Genomic DNA, 12,992 nt, shown 5'->3' with positions numbered 1-12,992 from the left:
ATACATCCTGCAGGTTACAGACTATTAACTGTTGAATAAAGCACAATACAATTAGGCTAGTCTTTAAGTATTTACATTTTTATGAACATGTTACTCACCACTTGAGTCACATAAGAAAAATTGTTACAGCTGTAACAGAAACATGCTTACTTCCTGTGTGTGTGTGTGATAAATTAGGCAGTGATTGGATTGAGAGATAAATTGCGTCTTAACGGCAATGAGTGGCTTAATGACTTGAGGGTTGTCTCAGGCCTGCGACATGTCTGCTAATGAGATAAATCTCTGCTCCACCCAATGGAGCAATTGCATTATCTTAGAATTAGGTAGCCCAGTGCAAGACGCAGAAACTCAATTGCCTTACCACCAATGTGCCTTAACCTTACCTTACCCTTAAAATAATATTTTGGTTTGTATTTATATTCGGGTATACATATTTTTTCTCCTGTTTCTGGTTGCATAGTAGGACCCAATGCTGAGTTGACAGGAAGGAAGGGGAAATGGGTCTTGCATGAGTTCATTCAGCTTCCTCCCCCACAATACATCCTCCATTTCGTTTGTGTCCTAATCCCAGGTCTGCGCTAAATGACGTCCTTAAGGACAATTGGCAGGACACCAAGGAGATTAAGGGGGCTGGCTCAAGTACCTTACACATCAAATACCGCCCTGACCTCATTTGCTCCCCTAAGGAGAGGAAACGCAAGATATCTTTGTCTCATCAAGGACCAACTGGACTGAAGTAGTGGTGACCATGTACCTAGATAAACAGGAAGACGATTGGGTACTCAATGGGCCATGTGTCTCAGCCGGTCAGACTCCCTTTACTTGTGAATCAACAGATTTCAATTTAGTCTGTTTTCCTGGAGTCTTCCTTCCTGTCCTGGACTTACACTTCCTGCCTTTTTAAAACGTTGTCCACATGGATGCAAAGAGGTTCCAGCTGTGGAGACAACTGCATGAACGCCGGTCTACCATTAATGTTCTGGCCTTTGGTATTTTGCCAGATGCGACGGATGACAAAACCTTTCCTTTTTCCCAGCAAACAAGCGTCAAGGCATGGCACTCCGTGGACTATCTGGACAGCCCCTGCACCAGAGGAAAGCAATCCAAACCAGGAGAGAGACTGCAGCAGACAGTAAATGTTAATGTTGGCGGTAAAGTGTTTAACATCCCCATGGAGCTTGCCATGAAATATCCCCAAACACGGATCGGGTCTTTGGCCCTCTGCACGGACCACTCAAAGCAACTCAGTTTGTGTGATGACTTTTCTGTGGTGAGCAACGAGTTCTTCTTTGACCGCGATCCGGCCTTCTTCTACTACATCTGTAATTTCTACACCAGCGGGGTTCTGTGGGTGATGACGGAGATGTGTCCCGTCAACTTTGAGGAAGAGCTGGATTACTGGGGCGTGAGCTTGCGGGACACCAAACGCTGCTGCCGTATCATGTTTGAGGAGAGGGTAGATGAGATGAGGGACAACATGAAGGTGGAAAGAGAGTTGATGGCTGAGATCGAGGTTAATCATGACCTGGAAGGCTACAAGGACATGGTCTTCGGGGACGCTCGCAAGGCAATCTGGGTCTTTCTGGAAAACCCCTTCTGTTCGCCCCAGGCCAAAGCCTTCGCCGTGATCTCCAACCTCTTTGTGCTCCTCTCCATCGGGGCATTGACCCTCAACACTGTGGAGGACTTCAGGAGCTTCGCCATCTATGGCAAAACGTACATGGAGTGGGTGGAGATCATCTCCATTGTGTTCTTCACCGTAGAGTACGTCCTCCGCTTCGCCACCACCTGTCAACGTGAAGAGTTTTTGGGGAGCACCCTCAACTTTCTGGACTTTGTGGCGGGCATGCCTTACTTTGTGCTCATCGTGTTTGAGGCTTACAGTGACATGGAGCAAGAAGAAGAAGAAGAGTTCAGGACCGTCGCCAAGGTCTCCAGGCTCGGCCGGGTCGTCAACATAGTGAAACTCATGCGTGTCTTTTGCATCCTGAAGCTGGCTCGCCATTCCACCGGGATGCGGGCGTTTGGCTTCACCCTGCGCCAATGCTACCAGCAGGTCTGCTGCCTTCTCCTCTTCATCGCCATGGGCATCTTCACCTTCTCCGCTCTGCTGCATTCTGTCGAGCGAAACACACCGAACACCCCGTTCAGCAGCATCCTTGATGCGTGGTGGTGGGCCGCAGTGAGTACTTCTGGAGCTGAATCCTCTAGCCGCTCAAATGAAGTTCAGATGGCAACACATGTCTTGTAGGGCCACCGATGAAATGTTGAAGGATCACATGCATGTGGTGTGTGCTGTTCACACTGATCCGAAATTCTTTTCATGAGCGTTTTGAACAGAACACATCATATGGAACCTAACCCTTTTCAAACCCGATTCGGCCCACTTCCATGTGGCTTATTCTAATTAGGTTAATAAGCGTTCGGAAGATGTTTATTAATAAGTTAAGTAGTTTATAAAACTTCTCACACACACACACACACACACGCACACACACACACACTGTAACAATAGTGTGGCGTGGCAGCAAAGCACAATATTTTCTTCCATTACATTTAATGTAGTCAAATCCAATCCGATTTGACTAATGGTTTCCATAAGTTGCAGGAAACAAAAAACGAGATTTGCTTTGGAAATGGTAGAGCAAGTGTAAGTCTAAAGTAACTCTGTCTGTATCAATTACAGAGTTGGTTGAGGGTAAGTTCCAGGTGTCTCTTTAAGGGACATGCATCTTTTATTTTGAAGCTCTATTGACCATGTCTGCTGGCTCTTTCCTCCTTCAGGTGAGCATTTCAACAGTGGGCTACGGTGACGTGGTTCCAGTGTCCATCCTGGGACGCTTTGTGGCCTTTGCCTGCATCTCCTTTGGCATCATCCTCAATGGGATGCCCATCTCCTTCCTCTTCAACAAGTTCTCAGACTACTACGCCATCCTGAAGGCCCAGGAGTACCGCACCTTCATCAGGCGGCGCTTCAGGCTGAAGGAGCGGTTAGGACACAAAATGGCGGAATGCTTACAGGCGGAGGTGGGAGACAACGGTGGGTACGATTGCCCGACCTGAGGTGTTCACAACATGGACCTGGCGAGATTCCTCCTGCATACGCTCGACTAGAGACGTTCAACCCGAAAGGAGAGACCATATCCAAATCACGCTAACCCCTGTCGTCTTTGCATAAGCCTTGGGGTTTGGACACGCAGACTGCTTTTGGTGATTGAACATAACAAGAAAGGATATTATTATGTCTCCACAGAACCTTTCTAAGATTGCTCCTTGTGCTGATCGGATGAAACCACCAGTATTAATACAGAGCCTAGTAGACTGATATATGTTGAGGCCACACCATTATATAATCTGTGCTAGAGCTGCTGAATACAAATATTAACAGGTGATCATAGTTCAAATGTTAATCTTCTAAACATATGAAAACAATTGTAAATCATACCTTACATGAAAAAATTTAGGAGAGCTGTGTGGAAAGTCATGTGCTCAATCAGCAGACATTTGGTGACTGCACATTTCAACACAAAGAAGCTGTCTGTGGTTTGGTTCTCAGAATCTCTAGACTACGTTATTTCTTGCATCCAAAATAAATACACTACACGTGGTTGCATACTTTCTTAATTCCTTCTTTGAGCTTTGAGTATGTTAACTGCAATGCCGTATGCATATGCAAGGCCTAGCAGAAGGCCTAGCAGCTTCTCTGTTTACTTTTCCAAAGAATATATGAAAAATGTTCAGATGAACATGACCAAGCCTTGATTTTTCAAATAAGTGATGAAACAGCTTTGTTACTAGTGGATATTTAATTAGAAACATTACAAACTCCATTAATTGAGATGAGTTATTGACACTTCTTTACAAATTCAAGGTGTGTGTGTGTGTGTGTGTGTGTGTGTGTGTGTGTGTGTGTGTGTGTGTGTGTGTGTGTGTGTGTGTGTGTGTGTGTGTGTGTGTGTGTGTGTGTGTTGCATCATGTAGTTGTAGTTGTTGTTTTTGTTTTACAGCCAATGCACACAATAGTATATCTGACTTGATGTAACTTGACTAAAAAGCGGCTGCCCGGAATTATCAATTAAATAAAGACTTCAATTAGGTTGCAGGAGTGTCTGGTAACCTTGCAGAATCTAAGACGGTCTTCGGGGGCCCTTGCAGTCGTTGCTGTTAAGTGATTGGGACTCGTGACGTAGATGGGATGTAGAAACCGAACACTTTGCACGCCAAGGCAAGCAACACCCATGCAAGAGGCAGCCTGGTGTATGATATCATGTGCGGGCGTCGGTGCGAGAACCGCTAGAAGGGCGACTTTCAAAGTTATATACAGAGCAGGCTACACGCGGCCAGTGGACGCCTTTATAAACCAAAATAAGGTAAGAGTGGACTTATCGATGTCGTGTGGTTGTGTTACATGGTCGGAACACGTAGCCTATATTGTATTGAGGAGGATATAGCGCATGGATGCGCTACATGGTGATCTGCTTAATATCATATCATAATGTTCTCGTATTGGACTTTTAAGATAAATAAGCACAAACTAAATTTGTCTCTACAAAAATTGTTATAGGCTAGTTCTCATGAAAAAGAAAACAACAAACGGGGGGACAAAAATTAGTGTTGTCTCGTTTATCGCTTGAAATGGTTTTAACCATAGGCTAGCCTACATATAGGCCTAAATATGAAATAAATAAAAATATGTTGTATTGGACTATTGAGATAAATAAGCAAAAAAAAAAAGTTGTAAGGAAAAATAAATAACAATGTAGGCCTACGGGGGAATACATCAACGTTATTTCATTTATCTTAAAGACCTTAAAGGTCTTTAACGATAAATGAAACAACGTTCATACGACACCGTTTGACAAGTGTATTCTATCCTCTCTGAAAAACCGAGTTTCCACATTGGCCTGAAACAACGGGGCTCATCGGGGCGCTCACCGCGGGGCTCACCGCTGACAGCCCCGCGTGTATGTGTCCGCGGTCCGGTGCGTTTGGCCCCGCGTGTAACGGGGCTGTACCGGGGTCTGTGTCCGCGGTCCCGGTGCGTTTGGCCCCGCGTGTAACGGGGATGTAGGTGTCACCAACCGCGGTGAAGCCCCATTACACATAACACGCGGGGCTGCATGTAACGGGATCCCCGCTCATCGCTCGGCGTTAGGCGTTCAGAAGTGTGGTCCAGTTATTATGTTAATATCATGTGTATACTGTAGGCCTATATATATATTATAGCCTAAACTGTAACACTCGGGATGATACAGACTTCAAGTGCTGTTAATGACAGCACTTGATGCTGAAGTGTAAAGTTGGTTTCATTAACGGGAATGGGTTGTTCTGGTGCGCCTGACTCGAGGCTATCCGAAGACGGTAGGAAAGGGACTCATTAGCTGCATGTTCTGTGAATAATGACGGTCGTTTTAGATGTAGGCCTACGTTTTCTATGTGGATTTTAGTTGTCTCATGGGTGCAGTCGCAACGACTCTAACGAAAGCCTATCTTGTTTATGCAGAAGTCCTTCATGGCAATGTCTCTCTATTAGGCTCTTCTGTGATCCAGGCTACCTCACGCTTTTTTGATCCAGGCTACCTCACAGTGCAGGGTTGCCAACTTTTGGTTTTTGGCCGGAGTGAGACTCTGTAGAATCTTATAATGCTATGCTTACATTATAACAGGGGGGGGGGGTGTATTATATTGTATTTGTATGTTTAAAAATAATGCAGGTATCTGACCTAACTTTTAGTCAAATCAAATTGAAGCAAAAATATAAATAAAAGGTTGAGTTTCATAGTGTTTGTGTGTGTGTGTGTGTGTGTGTGTGTGTGTGTGTGTGTGTGTGTGTGTGTGTGTGTGTGTGTGTGTGTGTGTGTGTGTGTGTGTGAACACAGAACAAGAGAATATACTTGGATGGAAAGTCATCAAAGTAAAACGTGTAGGAGGCAGTAAATACAGAGAGAGAAAGGCAGGTAATGTCAGCCAAGATGACATCATCATCGTCATTTCCGTGCACACCTCACCCCTCAGAATCTCCAAAAGCCTAGTCGTGTAACGTCTTTACCTCAAACAGAAGCCCCTGTGTGAGTCATCCTCTGGGCAAATCTTCCCCATTCTACCAGATTTGCTGAATCTTTGGACTGTTTTAAGCGACTTCTAAAAGCCCATCTTTATAGACAGCCATTTCTAGAAATTTCCATCCATGTCCTTTCTATTGGTTCTAATTTTATTAAGTTTGGTCAGTCACTCGTTTACTATTTATTAATGCACAGTGCTATATAAATAAAGCTTAATGACGTGTGTGTCAGTGAGTCTGTGTGAAACTTTGGCAGAGATGCAGCTGTAGGAAAAAAGTCTGCTTCCTGTTTCCTCTCTCTCTTTCTCTCTCTCTCACCTCTCTTTCAATATACATCTCTCTGCCTCGCTTTCTCTCGCTCGTTCTCTCTCCCTCTACGTCCCTCTCGCTCTTGCTCTGTCTCGGGGTCTGACAAGCCCAACCCATTCCGCCTAGGCCTTGACAAACATGACAACACAGTATGGCTCGTCGCCCTTCGTTTTCCATTACACCAAACCCACGCAACACCAGACTCAGCATGCAACAGTGTGACGTGGCCAGCGGCGCCGTGGCCTGTTCTGTTGGCTCCGAGGTCCTCTCCTCTTGCACTCTCCCTCCCTGACGAGTAGTGGCCCCAGTTCTGTTGGCTCCCGGTCCACTCCTCTTGCACTCTCCGTCCCTGACAAGCAGCAGGGCCCAGTCCTGCAACGTGTGGTGCCGTTTGGCTTGGCGTGAAAGAGCATGACTCAAACAGTTGCTGGACAAGGGCTTCTGTATTCCCTGTAGATCGATGGGAGACGCCTCCTGGTGCCTGGATGACCACAGTTTCTTTTTCCTGTACACCTTAAGGGGCCTACATGTCCGATTTTACATGCAGAAATCGCCAAAATGTCCACAATTTGTCATTCAACTTAATAGAAATGTGACCGTCCACGACTGTCCCTCGGGTAAAACAGCTGACTATTGTGACTATTATATTTGAAACGGGACAGTTTTTTCAGGAATAAGGAAGGAAGTGACTTTCCAACATGCTGCCGAGTGCACGAGTGTATGAAGTAGTTTAGCTGGTTTGAATTATGCTTTCACTCGGCTACGGGAGTTGTCGTTATTTGCACACACAACAACACACAGAAACACGGCACACCTGACCAACACGAACAACACTCTCACTCATGGTGTCGGACTAAATAACGAAAACAATTGTCCCAGTATCCCTTGCGGCACCTGGAACACGGCGACCACGCCCACGGTCGCCACACAGCCCCCACCTTAGGGGTCAGGCGTCCCGACGACCCCAACACCCAACCCGAGTGTCCCGAGTGTTCAGGGGGCCGGCGTCGCCGCCTCGGCCCCTGCTGGTGGCTGCCCCGTTGCCGCACAGCCTTGCTCCCTGGTTGGGAAGTACGTCTCCAGCAGCGGTCGGCAGAGGCCCTCCTCTGCCGAACCCCAGAGTCAGCAGTAGCCCGGGGGGGTGTGGTCGGGGACCACCTCCATCGGGGCCCCCACCAGGTTCTGCTGTAGGGGGGAGCTGGAGCGCCATTGGGGGACCCCATGATGATCGCAATGAGTTCTGCCCGTTCTGCCTGCGCGCTGTCTGCGGTCAAACCAAAACAAACCCGATCCCGCCTCTTGCGAACCTCGACCCTAAGTCATATCCTGCCCCTTGTAAGCCCGCCCCCCTTAAGCAGCCGGAGATTCTACTGATGACTGTGCGACACCGATCTCTGCATATCGGGCATCAAGTGTGAACAAGTGTGAACGACCCTCACGGTCGAACCTCCTGCTCCACAAATGCGGAGAAAAGACGGAGGTCATATATGAAAGTATAGTTAGTTTGTTGTTAGTAGGGGTGTAACGATACACAAAAGTCACAGATTCGGTACATACCTCGGTTTTTAAGTCACGGTTCTGTATGTTTTTCGGTACAGCAGTTTTTATTATTTTATTTTTATTAAACAATTGGATTTTGATTAGATTTATTAAATTGTATCAAACAAATGCCTTACACAAATGGAAAGACATCAAATACAATTGAGGATAAAAACACAATAAAGTCCAGGACTTATTTTCATTGTGGTCCTCAATACAAAACATCAGGACAAGACAAGACACTCTCACGTGCATGGAACCGTTAGACCCGTACCGAACGATTTTGGTATGAATGAGTGTATTGTTACACCCCTAGTTGTTAGTATATATTGTTAAGTTAGTTTGTATCTTAAGTGCAGGAGCTCGAGCAGACTGTTTAATTACTAAAGAGGTCCCTCATGAGAAGCTGTCCCAAATTCTTACACAGGTTTAAGGGATAATGAGTCTTTTTACATTCTTTACATTTATATATTATATTTACATGCAGGGCTTTGAACATTAACTATCCAGGGTTCCATTCCCTGTATCGCCCCATTGGTTCAGCAGGTTCAGTTGGAGTTGGGCCACTTGGTGACCTCACACTCAAAATAATTACTCTTCTCTTTTCTTACTCATCAATTCCTTTATATATATATTTACTTACTTTCTCTTCCCTTACTCATGAATTCATTCATTCATCATTATATATACACAATTATAATTATTATAATTAATAATAATAATTATTATTATATACATATTTTTCATAGTGAAATATTTAGTCCTGTGAAATGGTTCCATTGTTATTAACTGGTTTTGTCTGTGCCATTGCAGAGTTATCAAAGATGAAGAGGAGAAAAAGCTTAACATTTGAGGCCTTCATTCTGATGGGGGTCCTGTGCATCATGTTTCTACTCTGGAATACCCAAGCCACTCGATCCAATCTGGACGCCACGAGTACCGCCAGAACAGCCAATCCCAACCAGCTCCTCTCCAAAGCCACCATGGAATACATGAGGACGCCGGTTCGCCGCTTCTGGGACGTCTGTCACCAGAACCTGTCGGCGGCCAACATCACGGGCTTCTCCACCTTACCGGACCACCTCAAAGACTTCCTGTACTACCAGCACTGTAAATCCTTCCCCCTGCTGCTCGACCTGCCCGACAAATGCGGTGGGCCCAACGGCTCCGCTGACGTCTTCCTCCTCCTGGTCATCAAGTCGTCCCCCATGAACTACGAGCGGAGGCAGGTGCTCCGCGAGACCTGGGCCGAGGAGCGGCCACACATGGGCCTCTGGATCCGCCGGCTCTTCATCTCGGGGACGACTGGCACCGGCTTCGAGAAGCGTCGACTGAACAAGCTGCTGCAGCTGGAGCACAGGCAGCATGGTGACATCCTCCAGTGGGACTTCAAGGACTCCTTTTACAACCTGACCCTGAAGCAGGTCCTCTTCCTGGGCTGGATGGAGGAGCATTGTCCCCGGGCACACTTCCTGCTCAATGGCGACGACGACATCTTCGCCCACACGGACAACATGGTGGAGTTCCTCCGCGAGCACGACGGAGGGCGCCACCTGTTTGTCGGCACCCTCATCCAGAATGTCGGCCCCATCCGTCACCCCAACAGCAAGTACTATGTGCCCGTTCAGGTGCAGGAGTCGCAGTCCTACCCGACGTACTGCGGCGGAGGGGGCTACCTCCTGTCCGGCCACACCGCCATGGTCATCTTTAACGCGTCCAAGTCCATCGGGTTGCATCCCATCGACGACGTTTACATGGGGATGTGCTTGGCCCAGGTGGGTCTCAAACCCGTCAGCCACAGGGCCATAAGAACTGCGGGGCTCTACGTCCCCTCACAGAAGATGGACTCGCGGGACCCCTGTTTTTACCAGGACGTTCTGCTGGTGCACAGGTTTCTGCCGCATCAGATTTACATCATGTGGAACCAGGTGCGGGACCCTGCGCTGATCTGTTGGCAGAAGTGAACTGAAGTAAAATCGACTGTGCCTTAAAGCTGCTCAGTTCCTCAATAAGGACAGGGACAGGACTGGAGAGGGGGTCTTTGTGTGCCTGTGGGGAATGTATGTCTTCCATATTGGTGCAGGGTTGATGATATAACAGGGACAATAATAATAATAAATGCACTCTTTCATGACAGGTAACAGGGCTTAAAATAGAATAGATTTCAGAAGGAAATCATGCTGGTAAATGTATAATATGATGAGATCATTTTATAACCTAAACACAAAGGGAATGTTGTAATATCTATATGTCTACCAAGGTGCCTAAAGAAGTTAAAGCGAGTAATGGATCTCTAGTGGACTGTTGCTGACTGTTCACAAAAACGGAAATAATTTTCACTAGGCGGTTAAAAATTAAAGAAAGGGGAAGTTGTGTTCCTCCCAATTAATAAAGTTGAATTTATATATGCTTTTATTCTGTCTTGGTGATATTGTTTTTAATCATAATAATTATCTTACGTGTAAACTAAGATCATTAGCTTTACAGACAAAATAACTAAATAAAATGTATAAATATATCAAGCAACCTCATCACTTGTATGACATCATTTTGGATGTACCTACTGTCGCCTAAAGGCCCAGTACAGGCAACCAAAGCTTCTCCTTGGTTGTGTGTAAGGGAGAGGTTAGGCAGGGGGGGGGGGGTGTTCAGGTGATTGCAATCTGCAACCTCACCGCTACATGCTACTTAATCCTACATACTGCAACTTTAGAACCCAACCTTTAAACAAACCCCAGTCTTACCCTAGATCTAACTGTAATCCAACCTTTAAATGAATCCTTATTTTACCCTAGACCTCAACGTAAACCAACCTTTAAATCAGCCCTACCACTGCACTACCTAACACTTACCTGAAACAAAGCGCTGCAAAACTGGATCCCTAACCCAAGAACCTACTTTAAACACACAGGCCTACCCCAACCCTAAATCCAAACCTAACTCAACTCCCCGGCCCGCTTTATATCACACATTTATATCACACCTCATACCCTAATAACAGCATGTGGCAGTCAACACTCAATCCTCACTTTCAAAATGTATGAGGAGATACAGTTCACTGACCTCGATACAACAGATGTGTAAACCCAGAAGAGCACTGGCACTCACAAAGGTATATTTAGGTGCTGTTACTTGAAGATACCCAGTGGCATGATGGGAAAGGTATTAATAACCGCAGCATCATAAAAGGGCAGTATATGTGGTATATGTGTATGTATGTCTGTATGTACAGCTATCTATGGTTTACGATGGGCCACCATTTGCTATTGGTATTGAGGGTGTTGGTTTCAAAACGGATTCTGATAGTACATGGTAAGGTTAGAAGACCTGCTCAATGAGGTGACCTACATGAATATCGAACAAAAACCATGTCCATGTTTTCAAGGCTGTAGAGGGTAGGTTTAGGGAATATTCCACCCTAAGTGATTCGGTGGCATAATAAGTGGAGAAGGAATTGGATTTACGCCTCCCTCTTCAGTCGTGGTCCAGACTGTTTGTGCAGTTGTTGTTCCATTGCTGGTGGTCACCAGGGAGGCAATTTATTATCTCCTTGCCATGTCACCATAGCAACACACACATTAAGCAAGTCATTTGCTTCCTCAGACAGGTGCGGACCTTTCCCGTCAACACTGAATAAATGAATGAATAAGGAAAACAAAATAAGTGAATAGAATAGAATATAACTTTATTTGCCCCCAGGGGGGATTTGTTGTACACATTCACAGGGTCTGCGAAAACATTACAACTCAAAAGGCAATACACTGTTGATCAAAATTACTTTTATCCAAAGCGAAAATACAATAAGTACTTTGTCAGAAGAAAGAAACAACAATATATGGCTGCAGTAAAGATATTCTTAGAAACAAGTGCCATGCACTTGTTTTTTACTTGCTAGGCTTTACTTGCCAAGCGTGCTTTGATCAGATGCTACAAAATGCTATGGTAAAACTATTAAATAATTTAGGCTGCATAGAACTATTATCATAAAAATGACATTAAAATAAAGTGTCTCTTAATCCAAGTCGCTTAATCCCTGATTAATAATTATTGGTGCACTTCAGCAAATCACTTCAGCAAAAAACACTTGTTGAGAAAAGCTCCAAGCGTCCATTACCCTCCCTTTAGTTTTCTCAAACTTTTTTATAACAAAGTGAGGGACCACACGTGTCACAGCTTGATACATCACGTGTCTTTGGCCAAATGCCCACTGAAATCTCAGCTATTATTGAAGGATAAAAAAATAGATCTATATATGAAATAAATAATTAATAAATGTTTTAATTTTCTTAGAACCTTATATATGCAATACTCATATATTGTACAATGATGAGAACTCCATTAAACACTGTTTGAAACACTGATGAAAACATTTACAGGAAATGACATTTCTTTAGAATTGACTCACGTTTCCTCCTTCTGCCATGCGGTGCATCGGGTTTCACAATACCGAACAGACTACACATGCCATCGTCCTTTAAATGGACCTGTGTGTTCATAACATTTTTTTTATCACTAAAAACACACACACACACACACTAAGATTGCTTAGTGACTCTTAAACGTGGCATGTATCCTCTTAAATTATTGTTTGGTAGCCCCGGTTTAAAAAAAAACAAATGTCATCTATTTCTATTTTTCCCATATAGTCTTCTTCAGGTAACATGGTAGATGTAGCAGGAGACATAAAGGTATTGTATTATTATTATGTATTATTAATATTATTGTATTATGCGTTCGCTGATTGTCGTTGTGAGTGTTTGGACTGGCACTGGCCCTGATGGTTTGGAGAGGAGAGAAAGAGACACTGAGACCAGCTGCTCTTTGTGTTATTAATGAACGTCTTGCCATCAAAATAAATCATTTATTAACAATGCATATATATATATATATATATGAGCTTCATACCGAAACTCCATATGGTCTGCAGCCAGTTCAGGAAACAATACTTCCTGATCTTATTTTGTGCCACATACCACATACCACAGCCTCCTCCCAGAAGAGCCACAGCCCTCACTGTCTCTCTTCCTCTTAAATCCTCTCCAAACAAACAACTCTATATCTGCTGCATCTACCACATAACCAT

General features: G+C 44.9%; 1 protein-coding gene and 1 pseudogene across 2 annotated transcripts; both read left to right on the top strand.

The window, feature by feature from the left end:
• Positions 1–916: 916 nt before the first annotated feature.
• LOC311353082 (potassium voltage-gated channel subfamily V member 2 pseudogene) lies at positions 917–3,063 on the top strand (annotated as a pseudogene). Its single transcript has 2 exons — positions 917–2,182; positions 2,785–3,063. The product of its transcript is annotated as a potassium voltage-gated channel subfamily V member 2 pseudogene (transcript).
• Positions 3,064–4,257: 1,194 nt separating this feature from the next.
• LOC311352771 (N-acetyllactosaminide beta-1,3-N-acetylglucosaminyltransferase 3-like) lies at positions 4,258–10,409 on the top strand. The gene is made up of 2 exons (XM_084472573.1): positions 4,258–4,370; positions 8,723–10,409. The coding sequence occupies exon 2, from the start codon at positions 8,734–8,736 to the stop codon at positions 9,871–9,873; it is 1,140 nt and encodes a 379-aa protein (XP_084328699.1). The 5' UTR covers positions 4,258–4,370; positions 8,723–8,733; the 3' UTR covers positions 9,874–10,409.
• Positions 10,410–12,992: the final 2,583 nt, after the last annotated feature.

Source organism: Micromesistius poutassou (assembly GCF_964030765.1).
Source record: "Micromesistius poutassou genome assembly, chromosome: 9".
NCBI classification, from domain to species: Eukaryota; Metazoa; Chordata; class Actinopteri; order Gadiformes; family Gadidae; genus Micromesistius; species Micromesistius poutassou.
Note: the sequence above shows the minus strand (reverse complement) of the source record. Positions and strands in the feature narration are given on the sequence as shown.

What these genes read in the sequence shown, in the direction of transcription:
- LOC311352771 (XM_084472573.1), top strand. Translation starts at nt 8,734, where the DNA reads ATGAAGAGGAGAAAAAGCTTAACATTTGAGGCCTTCATTCTGATGGGG.